This window comes from Loxodonta africana, chromosome 5 (assembly GCF_030014295.1).
Source record: "Loxodonta africana isolate mLoxAfr1 chromosome 5, mLoxAfr1.hap2, whole genome shotgun sequence".
NCBI classification, from domain to species: Eukaryota; Metazoa; Chordata; class Mammalia; order Proboscidea; family Elephantidae; genus Loxodonta; species Loxodonta africana.
The window spans coordinates 115,047,394-115,066,130 of record NC_087346.1 but is presented as its reverse complement, the minus strand read 5'-3'; the positions used below and the strand labels follow the sequence as shown (position 1 = coordinate 115,066,130).

The 18,737-nt window shown below is 37.9% G+C and overlaps 1 protein-coding gene across 4 annotated transcripts in view; it reads right to left on the bottom strand.

The window, feature by feature from the left end:
- ATP8A1 (ATPase phospholipid transporting 8A1) overlaps positions 1-18,737 on the bottom strand; it is a 256,187-nt gene that overhangs the window by 57,554 nt on the left and 179,896 nt on the right. For all 4 annotated transcript variants that reach the window (XM_064285868.1, XM_064285867.1, XM_064285869.1 and 1 more), the window contains 2 exons: positions 4,656-4,839; positions 4,445-4,555 (listed from right to left, as the gene is read on the bottom strand). In XM_064285868.1, the coding sequence (XP_064141938.1) occupies positions 4,445-4,555; positions 4,656-4,839 (295 nt within the window). The remainder of the gene's footprint in view (positions 1-4,444; positions 4,556-4,655; positions 4,840-18,737) is intronic.

The window sequence follows — 18,737 nt, the reverse complement described above, 5'->3', positions numbered from 1 at the left end:
AAAAAAAAACTGTTAAAGGAAAGCAGTCTTGACACTGTTGGTCAGGTGAATTTTTGAATCGGTGTTGCAGGAACTTTGCTACACTTTGCGTTTCATTAAACCTCATCATGGAAGCATGAATTGCTACAAATTCACCATTTATCAATAATGTACCCAGGCTGGCCTCCCAATGAACAGTTTCTGTACCCACACTGATTTCCTGTTTGTAGTGGAAGGGAATGATTGAGCATGTATAAAAATGAATGTCTGCTTCATGAGATGGAAAAGAAAATAAAATAGCAATAGCACATGAAAACTAAATTCAAATTGTGTTAGGTTTATAACAGGAGGGGACAACAACAACAAAAGCAGAGAAATCCAGAGGGAAACCAGAAATTCTTACCTTGGTTTGTTACATATGTTTACAGAAAAAAATTAGATCATTTGCCCTATATAAGAAGTCAGATCATTTATGCATGCAAACTTTAAAGGACCAGTAACTTTATTCCTTAGGGTGGTGCTGCTTCAAAATTTTTTTCAAGTATATGTATATGTCAGTTGACAAGACAGACATTAATACTCTGTATTGTGTTTTCACATTTGGCCTTTCTGAGATGTGGATTATGTAAATACATGTTTGTGATACTCTGGGTGATGGTAATGTTCTCCTTGAAGGAGACTGTGATCCACCGTAGCAATACATACTAAGAAGCACTTTCGTATTTCTTAGGGTATGATGGAAATACAACGAATTTTTAAACACAAACTTTCACTGATGACCTCTGTAGTCTATGAAGATGCAGTCCAATCTTTGTCGGTCTGAAGAAAGCCAAGGCTCTATGCACAACAATTGCATCTAATGGACATGATTTGGCTTAAATATTATAGCTATAAATGCATTCGCAATAGTGTATACTGTTTACATTAATAAATCTGTGTGGCCGCAAGTACTTGTAAACGTGAATGGTCCCCTAGCTTCTTTGTACTTAACATTCTGTGCTGATTCAAAGGCTAGAAATTTAAGCCCTCCTTTCAAATCAATTCATTTTTAGAGAGAGCTTCAAATCAAAAATAAATAGCAAATAAACTAACATGTCTAAACTCAAAGTTTATTTTAAAATGCATAAATTAAGTGCTTTTTTGCAGAAATGAAGAAATTTTTACATAACCATCAACACACTTTTAACCTTTTTGGTTTTTGTACTGGAAGGTACGTGAACATGTTTTTCAAAACTCTCTTCTGGTGTTCTTAAAAGTTAGTATTTTAATTATTTTTTTAAATTGAAAGAGAAGGAAAGGCCCAGATCAGAACAGAACCTCTCAATATGGTATCTTATACCTTCACACAAACATTTGCAAACTGAAGTTTACATATTTTAAAAGTGAAAGAGAGGCTTTTTTTGGAACAATGAAGTAGCCTACTAGAGGGTGATTTCAGGTTACTTTGAGGTATCCAGTTAAAATCTCCTAGTCTGAATCAACCAAAACCACAGATAGAGAAAGGAAACACCAACCCCCCACCCCGCCCCCGGGAGAAGAGTCTAGATTATTTAATAATTTCACAGGGAATCCACCTTCCAGCACAACTTGCTGGGAAAGCAACACCTTACTGACTTTAATCAAAGCCTCTGAAAATTAGAGACAGCACATTGTTCTGGAATCTTACCAGGAAATCATTTGAAAGAAAAGGTCTTATTTGCTAGGAAGTTATCAGTCATTTCAGAGGGGGGAGAAAAAAATCTGTTTAGAAAGAGCCAATAATTTAAATGACCACCTACTGGTGCTACTGGGTGATCCTTTATACCACCACCCATGTCAAATCTAAATGTATTTGTTTGGCTATATTTTACAGCAATGGAGTTGGATGGTAACATTCCTGGCAATACAGCAATGGAAAAAGGACACTTTGCAGATAATCTATAAAACCCGTAGTGTTCAAGACTATTCCTTTATTAGCAAAGAAACCTCAGACCTCCCCCTTCTGGTATTATTTTCTATGTTCCACGTCCCAGCAGAGGCGTGGCAGCCACAGCTTCACAGGCTTTTTCCTGATGGAGCGTTCCTGCATATTAAACAGCAGCTTACAAAACGTCAGAGCCCTCTGCTCCCACGCCTGATCAGCACACAAAACTGAAAGGAGAGATTTGAGACTGGCGGTTGTCCTCACTAGAGACATTCAATGATGTCTTTTCTGTGTATTCATTCACAGCGTTGACATGAGCCATTAACATCCGCGAAACTCGTTTTAGCTGGCAAAAGTTGGGTATCTGGGAATTGATTTAAAAGGTCAATTCGCTTCCAAGATTGTTGAATTATATTCAAAATACATTTCCATAAAGTGCTAAAAGAAAAATAAAAATGAGATTTCCGGTAAAGTTTAGAACTTACTTCCTTTATAAAGTGTAAAGAATTTGATCAGTGTTAAATACCTCATGAAGAGGCTTTAAATCCGAAGCCAAGTGAAGTTTAAGGCTAATCAACCACAAACCACATAATTCTGGGTTTGAAAGAGAACGCAATTTAGTGTTTTTCATTTGAGTTTAACATTTAGCTTATCCCCCCCATTAGTCTTAAGTTTTGACCACTTCATTGTCGATTGTCAAATAATCCAGATCTAAAATGCGGCATGTTGAAGTGTTCTTATTTCGTTTTACAAAATTAAACTTTTGCAAGCAGATTTATTACTGGCTGTGGCTTTAAGCTCCTAGTATCTTCAAAAGTCTATGTAGAGAAGTTATGTAAATTAATATTCTTTTGAATGTCAATGCTTTGGGATGAGAAGAAATATAATTAGGAAAGCTAGAAATACAGAGGAAGCTGGGAATCGGAATTAACTATTTTAAAAAAGAATTACAAATATATTTATTATATACATGTATATTTACACACATATATACATATACATATATATATATATAACTCAACGGCAGTGGGTTTTTTTGGTTTTATATATATACATCTCAAATAATTTTTTTAGATTTTTCTTCAAAACATAGACAAGTCCAGGCTACCAAATCCAGCAGTGATGAACAATAAATAAACTCATGAACTATCCTGTTTATGTTTCCAAGTATTTGATTATTTTACCTAATGGGTTGTGACCTGATTATAGGTTTTTATTGACGAATGAACAAAACTGTCTATGTACTTCAAAATGCAGTTTCGGTTTTACTAGCCCGAGTCATAGTAAGAAGTCTTAACATTTTAATAGAGAGATAAGAATCTCTATACCAGAGGCATAAAGGAGAGCCAATCCAAAGACACAGTAGTTCCCAACGAACGTGTTAACAGGGTAAACGTGGAATCTACTGAATAGTTTTCTCTGGTGTAAAGTATGGAATATTATTCCACGTAGCAAATGATTAGGTTGTGTTTCTTCTTATAGTTGTTTAAGGTGCAGTTGGCCAGCAGATTAGAGGGCAAGGTGGCATGAACAAACATCTGTTAAGGCAGACTTCAGTAGATTTATGAGGACTTGGGTGGGTTCCCTGACAGGAGTGAAGGATGGAGGATTTTGTTAATAAGTTATGGAGAGCTTACTGCCAGGTTCTGGAAGAGAAGCATGAAACTGATAACCCTTAAAGTTTAAGTATCACAAATAATACCTTCTGATGATACAAAAAGCCGTATGGTTAAAAAAAAAAAAAAAAAGCTAATAACTTATTTATCATGTCCTGATTAACTATTTGGTTCACTTTAGTGTCTAATATGGCCTTGGAAGAAAAGCCTAGTGACGTGCTTCCAAAAATCAGCCATTGAAAACCCTATGGAGCACAGATCTACTCTGGCACACATGGGTTGCCATGGGTCGGGATCAACTTGATGGCAACTAGCAGAACTGGTGGTATCCAATATGGTAGCCACTGGCCACATGTGGCTCTTGAGCACTTGAAATGTGACTAGTCCAAATTAAGATGCACTGTAAGTGTAAAATACACATTGATTACATGCTGCAATGAAATATACTGGATTGAATAATAAAATATCTAAGTTTTGACACATAATAAGAAGTATAACACGTCCAATACTAGCAAAGGTGCCTCTGTCCTTCCTGATAACACTCTTTTGCTTCCATCCAGGAGTAGAACTGTTATCCTCAGTTTTGTGTTTATCATTCCCTTGCTTTTAATACTTTTTCATATGTGTATTGTCCCTAAATGGTTTACTGTTTTCTCTTGTATGTTTTTGAGCTGAATAAAAAATGCTGTAGAATTTGTGGTTTTTATAAAACTGAAAACATTACTTCATTAGCAATTGCAATCCAACGTTTCTTATCAAAGCAATATAACACTTTTAGCCAGAACGTAAACATTATTCTCCATGGTTGGCAAACTTTTTGTTTCAACACGTTTAGAAGTTATAAAAAGAAACTGGGCAAATCAAGTATTAAAACAATGAAAAAATATCATATTTGTGTAAATATGTATGTTAAGTGACACGGATTTTTTACTTAACCTGCTATTACCTCGATAATATAGAGGACAATATTCTTGTAGAAGCAGTATAAGATGCACTTGGAAACTCTGTTGTAGTTCCAGGCACCATGGACCATCAATAAATTCTTCAGATATTTGAACTAAAAAAAACAAAAAAAAGTGGGAAAAAATTAATATTTTCTTCTTCATGGTGTCAGCTGACTGAAATAAACGGCATGCCTTGCAGATATGCTGCTTTACCTGAGCTATGGAGTAATCAGAAGAATTAGCTGCCTGGAGGCCTTCGTTGCCACTTATACCTACACCAACATGCGCTGTCTGGATCATGCTGACGTCATTTGCTCCATCGCCAATAGCCAGCGTTATGACTTTGACTTGTTTCTTAACCATCTCAACAACTTCAGATTTTTGAAGAGGAGAAACCCTTAAATTAAAACAAGTGATCAATCATCTCTGTTTTCTGAACAAAAGGAATTTTGAAATATTATTGTCTTGGAAAAAAGAAGCAGATCTAAATGAATAGTTCTCTGAAGAACCATTATGAAAAGTCTCAGGCTTCCAAATCTTTAGTTCTTTGCTAAGCTGGCCAACGCTTGAAGGGAGACTTGAAAAAAGAAAAAAGAGTCTTAGAAGCAAATTGCTGGTGACTGTAGGTAGAACGTCTTGTTAAGCATTAGCTTACCAGGATGTTTTATTCATATGGATAAATAACATCTCAGTTCAGAAATTCCATTATTTTCTAACAAATAGTGTCAGAATTTCTAACTCTCCACTTTTGAATTAAAAAGAAGTCATAAAGGCTGTTGAATGGTAGTCCAAATACTAACTAAATCCTATATAAACCTAAAAACCCATTGCCATTGAGTTAGTTCCGAATCATAGCAACCCTGCAGGACAGAGTAGAACTGCCCCACAGGATTTCCAAGATTGTAACATTTACAGAAGCAGACTGCCACATCTTTCTCCTGCCGTAGGCTTCAACCACTGACCTTTGTGTTAGCAGCCGAGTGCTTAACCACTGTGCCACCAGGGCTTCCTAGATCCTATATAAATCAAAAAAAAAAAAGCCCGTTGCTGTCAAGTCAATTCTGACTCCTAGTGACCCTTCAGGACACAGTAGAACTGCCACCCATAGAGTTTCCAAGGAGAGCCTGATGGATTCGAACTGCTGACCTTGTGGTTAGCAGCCATTGCACTTAACCACTATGCCACCAAGATTTCCAAAATCCTATATAGTACCTGGAAAATGGACCTCTGCATGCTGGTCTCAGATAATGTACCACACTCTTGAAACAACTTAAGACTCAAAAATAGGGAATTGAGAACTACGAATAGCAACCTAAGTAAACGCCAAGCACATGATTACACTTCACATATCTCAGTTTTCCTCCAAAGCTACTGACCAGTGGTCAAGTAGAAATCAAACAACTTTATATACAAATGTGGGTCAGAAACAGAAAACGCCAGCATCCATTCTGAAATCATATTGGTATTAATTTTGAGGCAATTTATTGAAGACTTCTAAAAGGCCGTTTAAGAAAAAGAAATAAACTTTAAGACAGTGCAGAAGGGTTCAAAGACAGAATGGACTAGTGTAATTAACACAGTGTCTACATTATATTGGATATGACAAAGAATAGAAGAATAAGTAATGAAGTGGCCCAGCAAACTATTACGACAGTAATTAAGTCGTAAGAAATAACTAACACATACAATGTGAAAGGACAAATAAAATAAATCGCAAAGCTAAATTCTTTATCAAGGTTAAGTGGAGTAGGTATCTAATAAATATCTGCTAGAACATCTGGTATATAATTTACTATTTTATTTAAAAATGAAGATTATGACTTGGAAAGATCAATACATCTTTGCACATTTTCCTGATTATTTCTTTGGGAAAAATTTCTAGTGGTGAATGTTCTGCACAAACATGTGCCTTCAGGAGGCTTCATTCCTGAAAGGCTTTGGCCAGAGCAGCTCTGGTTTTTATTTCAAGTTTGAGAGTCATTGCTTTAGACTGAGTTGCTTGTGAGTGAACCACTCTCCTTGTCTTTGTATTCCTAGTTCCTGGTTCAGAATACTCAATAAATGTTTGCTATGTGAAAGATTATTTTTTATTTTTCTTTAGATTTCCTTTCAGAGTCTGGCAAGAGTACAAAACGACACAACTGTGAATACAGCAAGGGAATGAATGAGTATCAGGCCATTAATGGCCTATTTTGTCATTAGCCCCCATTTTTCTTTGAAGCAATTTTCATTTCATTTTCACATTTTATTTAATTTTTCTTAACAGGCTAATATAAATTGGTAAGCCCACTGGCTCCAGGCCAACATTTTAAACATGCATTATAGCTGACATTTAATAAACGTCAAAAAAGAATGCTCACCAAGAAATGATCTAAAAAGCATGAAAAGAAAGATGCATTTGAAATCCTTTATCAAGTTCCCTTCACAATTTAATAGGCTCACAATGTAAATATATTACGAAGTCGTGCCATGGGATCAATGGAACTAGGAAATGGTGGTACATTTTTCATAAATTGAACATATAATATTAGTGATTTACTGAACAGCAGCAAAATTTATAAAATTCACAAGGAAAAAAAAAAAGAACTCATGTGACAGCCAGAATGGAATTAATAAGAATGCCGACACATTGTGAAAAAATGTCATCGATGTCACTGAATAATATGTGTAGAAACTGTTAAGTGGGAGCCTAATTTGCTGTGTAAACTCTCACTGACAACACAATAAAATATTATTAAGAAAAATAGTATTAGTGATTTAAAGAAGCACCAGAAAAGAGATGCTTCGGAAAGGTCACAGCCTTGAAAGCCCCATGGAGCAGTTCTACTCTGCACACACTCAATGGCAACTAACAACCACCACCACAAGCAGCTAACTGTAGCATAAAGTTATTTGATATGATTGCCAGTACCTTTTTTTTTTTACTCAGTATTTTCAGAGGAAGTAGAAACCAGCATGAGCTGAAAGAGGATTCTCTAATGAGTTATAGTTGACTTGGTCTCACAGGGAGAGGGCAGCTCATTTCAGGTAAAAGAAATAGTACATATTCCATTTCTTTAGCTTCATGTTCAAAATTCTCCAGAACATATTGTTCTACTGCTGTGTTTCCATCTCTTAAAAGCCATTTACTTCACTCATTAGAGTTCATTTACTTACTTTCCTCTGTACAGTTGCTTCCCTATTTGTACAATTTCCATAATAGTCTAGAGCAACTTTACCATATACCAGGTTAATGCTTTCTAATGTCTTTCAAAATTCACATATCCACAGCTGAGAAAAAAAACAAAACAACCTGTTGACATCCAGTTGATTCCGACTCATATGGCCCTATAGGACAGAGCAGAATTGCCCCATAGGGTTTCCAAGGCTGTAATCTTTACAGTGAGTCCCTGGGCGTTCAGAGGCTAACCAAAAGGGTGGTGGTTCGAACCCACCAGTGGCTCCATGGGAGAAAAATGTGGCAATCTGCTTCCATAAAGATTACAGCCTTGGAAACTCTGTGGGGCAGTTCTACTTTTTCTTATAGAGACACTGTGAATTGGAACTGACTCAGCGGCAATGGGTTTGTTTGTTTAATCTTTATAGAAGCAGACTGCCACATTTTTCTCCCTCAGAGAGTCTGGTAAGTTCGAACCGACAACCTTCCGGTTAGCAGTCAAGAGCTTAACCACTGTACCATCAGGGCTCGTTAGCTAAGAATATTTAGAACTTAAAATTTACAAATACCAAGAAATGACTCAACGTGTAATTCTGAAACATCACAAAAGCTCTCTCTAATCTCCCCAGAGTTTTTTTTTTTTTTTTTTACCACCCATGGGTTTGCATCAGAACTTAAATTAGGCACAGCTCTCTCCTATTCCATTGTTGCTCTTTCTTCTTTGGGAGAAGAGTGAGCCTCTGTGGAAAAAGACTACTTATCCAGTGTGTACTGTAAAGATCCAGTTTTCTTCCCTGTGGCTCCACAAACAGAGGGTGGTCTTTTACAATACAACCTAGAAGTGTACTGAGTGCAATATGCCTTTTAGGTATTATTTTGGCTGTAGTTTCTGCAAATGTTATTCATTATTTTTCTTATTTGCTATGTACTGACTCTCATTGCTCTGTGACATTATATTGGAGCACTGGGAATTCTTACCATTTAAGCTAACAAGTATATAGGGTGGCCCATCTTATACGAGCCTTGTTTTGTACTCATTTAATGGGATTAGCTAAAAGAATCACCTTTTGAATGTAATATAGATAAAGATAATATATGCATGTGTATACACAGATACATAACAAAGAATATTTTAGGGGAATTTTTATAGATAGCCAGAACAAAAGCCCATTGACATCGAGTTGATTCCCTCATAGTGACCCTGTAGGGCAGAGCAGGACTGCCCCATAGTGTTTCTAAGGAAGGGCTGGCGATTTGAACTGCCAGTCTTCTGGTCAGCAGCAGAGCTCTTAACCACTGTGCCACCAGGGCTTGTGTGTGTGTGTGTGTGTGTGTGTGTGTGTGTGAGTGTGTATGCATATACACACACACACATATAGTGTACACACAGTGAACATGTGTATATACATACATATATATGTATGTGTGTATATACACATACACTAAAAATCATACTGCTAATACAATATTACCTCAAAGACAGAAATTTAAAAGTTACTATAAAGTCGCCTTCGGAAGGTTAACCCAGCAAAATTTTTACATGCACGGAAGAATTTAGTATTTCTTAATTATCACGAAGTGTTTATATAGTGACAAAACCTCAAAGGAGCTTGAGGTCTGCGCCTGGTGACTATGTGGAGGCCAGTGTCATTGGCAGGGGAATCTGATGTACAAAAGGGAAACAAACCTTTGCAACAAACTTCCTTAGATTTCTCCTGTGAATATCAGTCTATTCCCCAGAGAGGCATATTTTGTAGACTAAAAAAGACATTATAAGAAGGGAGAAAAACCTTAATATTATGAGCTCTTATTTCAGTTTTCTTTGAACTAAAATTTGTTCTGTTCATTTATAAAGTTTTGCTCTAGTAAAAGAATTAAAATATGGTAAAAAAATCTGTGTTACAGGTACTAAAATTACATAATTAACTCTTCTGGAAATTCACCAACAATTTATTACGGGGGTAAAAACAGCAGCTTATATAGCGAATCCTAAAAAAGAAACTCAGCGTATGGTACATAATGTTAACGTTCAACCGCTTCCAGGTAAGAGAACTGTGCTATTCAATGGCTGACGAGAAAGTGGTTTCCTAGCCTCCAAAAGCAATATCTGTTGATATGGCACGCAGTCACAGGCATCAAGGAAACCTTATAACATAGGGTTGGGGTCTACAGAAATAAAATACAGATAGCCTTTCTACAGGACATAGCAAAGAAAGCAGCTTGTAAAAAGACTTCCATTTTGCAATGCATTTTAGACACCAAACTTCTCTCTCATGGAATCTTAGGCTGTTATAGGTAGACTACAACTACCTTCAGTTTTAATGGTTCAGATGATATTTTAAACAGACTGTTCAAACTGATTAGTGTATATTGAGTGTGCATGTGTGTGTGTGTGCACATGTGTACATGTAAATACCCAAAACTACTAATTAGCAAATATACCTTATAAAAGGCACAAAAAAGAAAACTTCTCTGAGTAGAAATTTTTATTATAGTCTTCATACCAGAGAACATAGTTTGTTCACAATGTTACTGTTCATTTTCTTAAAAAAAAAAAAAATCCAGTTTTCTTGAACCTAGTATAGTACCTGGCGCAGAGCAGATGTAAAAATATTAGTGGAACTGAATACGCGGAAATTTTATGAGAGTAATTCAGCCCATCATCTCATGATACTAACATTGCAACTCTCATCCATTTTTAACCCTTTGCTGTTAGAAGTCAAAGTGTGTTTAATCTGCTCTTTATCTGGATAACTGGTGAACTATGTAAAGGATATTAGATTGTCTAGATTTTATCACATGAGCGGGAAAAGACACAGGAAAAAATTACTAGGTAGAGAAAGGAAAACACTACTTCTTCAAGGGCAAATGGGCATATTCAGAGTATATTAGAGCCAGACGACAGGGTGCCTCTGTATGTGACAATAAGAAAGTTTGTACTTCACAGTTAGCTCTACGTGATAGGCAATGTTAAAGGCTTTTGAGCCAAGGGGAGAGGGGAGAATATGGTGGAAACAGTGCCTTAGAGATTTTAATTAGTATTGGCCAATAAATATTAGTTGTATATATAGCTTAATCTTACCAAGAATAAGGGCAATGACAAAGAGAGGATATATGGCAGGGGTGGGGGGGAGGGGTAGGGTTGGAGGGGAGGGGTGGAATTAGAATGAAAGTGAATTCAAAGATGACCCTGAGGTTTCAAATTTGGATGTCTGCGAGAATGGTGATCTAAATATAAATAGAAAAGGCAGAAGAAAAATTTAGAAGGAAAATGATCAGGTAAGCAACAGGCACTCAGAAGTGCAGATTCCTAGTGGAATCATTAAGCAGGCTGACTGAAAATTGAAACCCAGCTTCGAAAAGAAAGCACAGGTGAGGATGTGCATTTGGGGCTATTCATTAAGCATCTACTGATTCTTTATTATGTGATAAACTTTCTATGGAAGAATATAAAGAAAGTAGAAGATCTCAGGGCCCTCCTTCTGCCCTTAACGACTTTTAGTCAGCTTCTGTCCCAGGGATTAAAAACTAAGAGCTTATATGACAGCAGTCTCTCCTTGGACTCTTGCTTCAAGGAGAAAGAAATGGTAGAGAGAGACAGGAAGTGCTCCTACATGGGACAAGGCCCAGCCACTTCTCTCTGTCTGAGTCTTGCCTTTGGGACTGGTGAGCTCCCAACGGGAAGCAGCTCTACTCAAGAAGGCCTAGAGTGCTTTCCCCCTCTTGCTTTACCCTTTCATGACCTTGTTTTCAGAGGGGTAAGACCTATGGCCTTTACCTCTTCCAACTGTCTGTATCTGGTTGGAGCACACATGGGCACTGGCTCTCTTCCGTTTTCCCATCAGCCTGGGTAGGTAAGGAAAGGCTGGACTTCTTTAGGCTGGAAGTACATCAGTCAGTTCTTTCTCTCTCTCTCTTCCTCTAAGCTCCCTGCCTGCCCTGTTTTTGGAACTCTCTCCTATATGGACAGATTTCTCCAAGGAACCTCTCATCTTAGAAATACCTCATAGAAGATGGAACAACTGGCAGCACAGGCTACTGACAGACACAGGAATACAACCCGGAAGATGCCAGGAAAAGAGGAGGCTGATAAATTTCAGGGTCACAATTGTAGCTAATATAAAACCTGGAGGAAACCACGGAGTAGAAAGAAAGTGGTGGATAACTGTAGAAGGCAAATGGCACGGAGGAAGAGGGGTACGCTAGGGGCCACAGATGAACAAACAGGTGGAGAAAGCTTTCCAGCTGTACCCTTTCTCTCTCCACAGTGCCCTTTGTGAACCCGGGCTGACCAGTGTGAGGAGGGTGAGGCTGAGCTGGATGGAGCTAAGAGGCTTCTCTGTCACTGTAACTATAAACTTTAGCTAGGGATTAAAATTTGTGGAAACTCAAATCTCCCAAAATAAGGTGCTTAAAAACAAAACAAAACAAAACAAAACAAAACACCTGATTCCAGGAGTACATCCCCAGTGTCCTGAAGCTAATATCCCAGGAATGATTCCCATTCCATGCTTTAGAATAGGAAAAGTCAGAGGATTCTGGTTAACCTAAGGGCATGGTTCTAGGTGAGGAAAGGTACCAACAATAAGAGTACCCTGAAAGTCTCTGAATGTTCCTGCACTCAGGCAATTCCATCAGAATGTGACCACCTTAAACGAAAGCAGTGCTTGGAATAAAGGAACCAGGGAGGAATAGGGATTCACTGAGCTCAGGCTGAGACCTGTCTCCAAATTTCCCTCAAGTTAGGATCTGTGGAATGTCATGGATTGAACTGGGTCCCTCAAAAATGTCTGTATCAGTTTGGCTGGGCCATGATTCCTGGTATTGTGTGACTGTCTACCATTTTGTCATCTGGTATGATTTTCCTATTTGTTGTAAAACCTGCCTCTACGATGTTAATGAGGGTGGATGGGTGGCAGTTGTGTTGATGAGGTAGGAGTCAATCTATGGGATTGGATTGTGTCTTCAACTGGTTTCTTTTGGGATATAAAAGAAAGAAGCGAGCAGAGAGACGGGGGACCTCATACCACCAGGAAAGCAGTGCCAGGAGCAGAGAGTGTCCTTTGGACGCAGGGTTCCTGTGTGGAGAAGCTCCTAGTCCATGGGAAGGTCGATGAGAAGGACCTTTCTCCAGAGCCAATACAGAGAAAAACCTTCCCTGGAGCTGACACCCTGAATTTGAACTTTTAGCCTACTTTTTTTTTTTACTGTGAGGAAATAAATTTCTCTTTGTTAAAGCCATCCACCTGTGGTATTTCTGTTACAGCAGCACTAGATAATTGAGATGCCTATCTCCAAATTTTCCTCAAATTAGGATCTAGGCTTCCCTCTTCTCTAAAGACACATTACTGTTTGTTAGGACAAATGAGAAGAAACCGTCTCATAGGGAAAACATTTAAGAAAGGAGATTATAAGAGTATAAAGAAGTACAACAACTTATAAGACAGCAAAATTAGTAACAACAGATAAAACAAGAATTTAAAATAAGAATGATAAACATTCTTGGGGAGATATGGAAAGATACTGTAAAAAAGAAAATGAATGAGTAGTTATGATGAAGAACCAACTGAAAATAAGTCATATACTGCTGAGGTAAAGAATCCAATGGTGAACTGAGTAGTAAAATGATAGAACCAAAGAGTAGTAAAATGATAGAACCAAAGAGACACCTGAAAAGTCCAAATCAAAAAACTGTTCCAGAAAACATCAAGAACTTAAATGAAAGATTCAAAGAAAAATAAAAACAAATGGAGGGATAGATGAGAGGCCACATATAATGAGAGGCCTCTAAGAGAATAAAAGGCAAAAAAGAAATATAAAGACTAATAATTTTTCAGAATTAAAGATAAATGTTCTTAAATTGAAGGGCCTCATGCAGTGCCCAAAAGACAGATAAGAAAAAGGCACTTACCATATTTTTACATGAATAACATGCACCTTCTATGTGTTTGGCAACTGCACCCCTCCACCCCTGAGGTATTTGCATAAGCACCTCTATGCTAATTTTTTTCATGTTGCTGTAAAAAAAATTAGCATAGTGCACTTACAACAATACAGCATTTTGTATAAAATATGGTTATTTGCACAAAGATACAGTACATCTGCTTTATTGCTAAATTAAGATGAAGAACAATTTCTAAAAGCTTCCAGAGAGAAAAACCACATTATTTACAAAGAAACAAGATTAGACTGACACTGGATGCACACAAATACCTTAATATCTTTAGGTCCTGTCTCTTTATCAAGAGGGATATGTGTGTGGGAAGATATACTAATACATCTAGACATTGAAGGGGAAAAATAAGTATAAGTACGCTTATCAAAACTTTAAAAACAACCAGACATATAATAAATATAGAGTATAAAACTTTCTAATCAGGAGAATAAAAATCTGATCTAGACAGTGGAAGGTAGGAGGAGAAAAAAACAAAAAGCATAATAAATGAAGACACAAAATAAGATTGCAAAACTAAGGCCTAACACAGCAATGGTTATAATAAACATAAATTGGTTAAATTCACTGAATGACAGTCAGAGATTCTCAGGTTGGATTAAAATAAAAAGATTCAGCAATGTGGTATCTAAGAGAGACACATTTTATAGTAACAGCTAATATTAAAAAACCAAACCCAAACCCAGTGCTCTTGAGTTGATTCCAACTCATAGCAACACTATAGAACAGAGCAGAAATGCCCCATAGGGTTTCCAAGGCTGTAAATCTTTACAGAAGCAGACAGCCTTATCTTTCTCCCATGAAGCAGCTGGTAGGCTCAAACCACCGACCTTTCGGTTAGCAGCTGAGAGCTTAACCATGGTGTCACCAGAGTTCCTTACAGTAATATTAAAAAAAAAAAAAATTTTTTTTTAATATTAGATATCACTTATTTGTATATATTACGTTCTAAGCCCTTTACTTGTTTTAACTCATTCAGTCTTCAGTATAATCCTTTTACTGCCATTTTACAAATGAGGAAATTGAGGCACAGAGTAGTTACATAAATTATCAAGCCCTTTCAGTACTCAATTATTTTCTGCTTTGAGTTTTTTGTTGATACCATGCATTTTCATTAATGGGATATAACTGAATCACTGAGCGTGTTTGAATTTTTGGTAGATATTATGGATTTTTTTTTCTTGCCACCTCCCACCAATCCCACTGTCAGGGTTCAGAGGTATATATGTGTACCACATCTTGTACCCACCAGAGCCCAGTGGTATATATGTGTACTAAAAAACTTTTAGTCAAAATCCATATTCTTCGTACCAAAAACATTGATTTAGCGCCATCTCATATAAAACCTTGTAACAGTTCTTTGCAGCACACACACATTTCTTCCATTTCAAACAATTATACAGGTCTGTGCCTTGCAGAAGCATGGTCTATAAGTGGTAAAGCAGCTTCCCAATAAACCTCACAGCCAGAAAATGTAGGCGATCGCTATATGTACCACAGGTCACGAAAGAGCTAAAGTGAAAAAGGAAGTAAGTGGTGAAGCAGTGTGGATTCAGAGACAGCATTCCTAACCACTACATTACATAGAAGGATTAAAAATAAGATTTTGGAAAAAAAGACAAGGCACATATGAAACAAAGGAAAGCCAGAGCAGTAATTTGAATATCATACACAATAGAATTTAAGACACAGAAAAGACCACAATGGTCAGAGAAGGATCTTAGATATGACAGTATTCTTCTCACCAAAAAGAATCGATTTGGGCATATAAACGAAATCAGATATCATGTATAAGAACAATACAATGTTAATAATAGCTATAGTATTAAGTCATTTCTTCCTCACAACTCTATTTTTATCTCCATTTCAAAGGTGAAGAAACTGAGAAGTAAAGTAACTTGTTCAAGGCCACTCAGCTACTAAGTGGTAGAGCTTGGATTTGAACTCAAGGAAGTCTGGCCCCAGAGCCTTAGTGCTATACCATATGGCTTCACAAGCAGAAGGGAAAGAATGGATTGCTCAGTAACTGGTATTGGGAGAATTTGCTCACTAGGTAGAAATGAATAACATTGGATCCCTCCTCCTTTATACCATATACAAAAATAAATTCCATACGGATTTGAGTCCTACATGGAAAATAAAAAACTGTAAAGTCAACAGAATGTGAGAGAATATCTTTGTGAGTGGGAAGTTCTTAATATTAAAAAAGCACAAACCATAAAGAGAAAAAAATTAATGGAGTTTGGCTATGTCAAAATCAATTATTTTTGCTCAAGGAAGCATACCACCACAGGAAGGATTAAAAAGGCAGTCAGACTAGAAGGTATTTACCACACCTACACCTAACAAAGAATGAATAACCAGAACACACAAAGAATTCCTGTATATAAGCAGAAAATAAATAAAGCCTCAAGACAAAGTTCAGTATCCTTATTCCTCTTCAAAAGGAACCCTGGTGGTGCAGTGATTAAGCACTCAGCTGCTAACAGAAAGGTTGGTCTTTTGAACCTACCAGTTGCTCCACAGGAGAAAGATGTGGCAGTTTGCTTTTGTAAAGATTACAGTCTTGGAAACCCTATGGGGCAGTTCTATTCTATACTATAGGGTTGCAATGAGTCAGAATCGACTCTACAGCAGTGGGGTTTCCTTTTTTTTAAATCCTCAAGGTGTTACTTTCTTCATAGCAATTATTACCACTGACATACACATACATATGCATATATACACATATATATGTTACTGTTGTTAGCTGCCGAGTCAGCCCCTGACTCATGGCAACTCCATGTGTGACGGAGTAGAACTGCTCCATAGGGTTTTCTTGGCTGTAATCTTTACAGAGGCAGATGGCTAAGCCTTTTCCTGCACGGAGCTGTTGGGTGGGTTCTAATTGCTAATCCTCAGGTGAGCAGCCAACTGCAAACTGCTTGTACCACGTGTACTTCATATGTGTATAACCAGAAAAACCAAACCCATTGCCTTTAAGTTGATTCTGACTCATAGCAACCCTATAGGACAGAGTAGAGCTGCCCCATAGTGGTTCCAAGGAATGCCTGGTGGATTTGAACTGCCCACCTTTTGGTTAGCAGCCATAGCACTTAACCCCAACACCTTGCTGGCACAGTTGTTGAGAGCTATGGCTGCTAACCAAAAGGTCAGCAGTTCCAATGCACCAGGTGCTCCTTGGAAACCCCATGGGGCAGTTCTACTGTGTCCTATAGGGTCGCTATGAGAAGGAACTGATGTGGCGGCAATAGTTTTTTCTCTTTTTTTTAATATATATACACATGCATATTTATACATACACATGCATATACACATACACACACACATAGTCCCTGGATGGCACAAACGCTTAAGTGCTAACTGTAAAGTTGGCAGTTCGAATCCACCCAGAGGTGTTTTGGGAGAAAGGCCTGGTGATCTACATATGAAAGATCATAGCTATTCTACTCTGAAACACAGGAAGTCGCCATGGAGTTGCAACAGACTGGAAGACAACTGTTTTTTTTCTCTGTCTTATCTATGGAATTATTATATTTTGAATGCATGTGTGGATGTATGTATTTATTTTATTAAACAAAAGCTACAGTGTGAAAGCAGGGATTATTTTTTCCTGTTGTTCACTGTGCACCTATAAAGGAACCTAGCACATACTGAAGGAGTTCTGGGTGGCGCAAATGATTAAGCACTCAACTAGCAGCCCAAAGGTTGGTGGTTTCAACCCACCTAGAGGTGCCTGGTGGCCCGATGGTTAAGCAAAAGGTCAGCAGTTCAAATCCACCAGCTGCTCCTTGGAAATCCTATGGGGCAGGTCTACTCTGTCCTACAGGATTACTCTTGAGTCAGAATCGACTCATTGGCAATGGCTTTGGTTTGGTTTTTTAGAGGGGCCTTAGAAGGCAGGCCTGGTGATTTGCTTCCAAAAGGTCACAGCCTTGAAAACCCTATGGAGCAGTTCTACTCTGCATACAGACTTGATTGTAACGAACAGCAACAGGCACACAGTGGATATGGTGGACGCTGTGGTTGTTGTTAGGTGCCATCGAGTCAGTTCTGACTCCTAATGACCGTATGTAGAACAGCACAAAGCACTGCCCGGTCCTGTGCCATCCTCACAATTGTTGCTATGCTTCAGCCTATTGTTGCAGCCACTGTGTCAGCCCATCTTGCAGAGGGCCTTCCTATTTTTCACTGACCCTGTGCTTTATCAAGCATTACGCCCTTCTCCTGTAACATATCCAAAGTACGTGGCACAAAGTCTCACCAACCACACTTTAAGAAACATTCTGGCTGTACTTCTTCCAAGACAGATTTGTTAATTCTTCCGGCAGTCCATGATATATTCAATATTCTTCGCCAGCACCATAATTCAAAGGCGTCAATTCTTCTTCGGTATTCCTTATTCATCGTCCAGCTTTCACATGCATAGGAGGCAACTGAAAATACCATGGCTTGGGTCAGGCTCACCTGAGTTCTCAAAGTGACATCTTTGTCTTTTTTTTTTTTTTTGAACACTTTAAAGAGATCTTTTACAGCGGATTTGCCGATGAAATATGTCATTTGATTTCTTGACTGCTGCTTCTACGGTCATTGATTGTGGATCCAGGTAAAACGAAATCCTTGACTACTTCAATCTTTTCTCATCATGATGTTGTATATCGGTCCAGTTGTGAGGATTTCTGTTTTCTTTATGTTGAGGTGTAATCCATACTGAAGGCTGTAGTCTTTGATCTTCATCAGTAAGTGCTTCAAGTCCTCTTCACTTTCAGCAAGCAAGGTTATCTGCATAACCAAAGAACCAAAACCAAACCCACTGCCATTAAGTCGATTCCAACTCATAGTGACCCTATAGAACAGAATAGAACTGCTCCATAGAGTTTCCAAGGAGCGCCTGGTGGATTTGAACTGCCAACCTTTTGGTTAGCAGCCATAGCTCTTAACCATTACACTATCAGGGTTTCCATCTGCGTAACACAGGGTGTTAATGAGTCTTCCTCCAATCCTGATGCCTCACGCTTCTTCATATAGTCCGGTTTCTCAGAATTTTTGCTCAGCATACAGATTGAATAAGCATGCTGAAATGATACAACCCTGATGCACACCTTTTCTGATTTTAAACCACACAGTATCCCCTTGTTCTGGTTGAATGAGTGCCTCTTGGACTATGTACAGGTTCCTCAGGAAC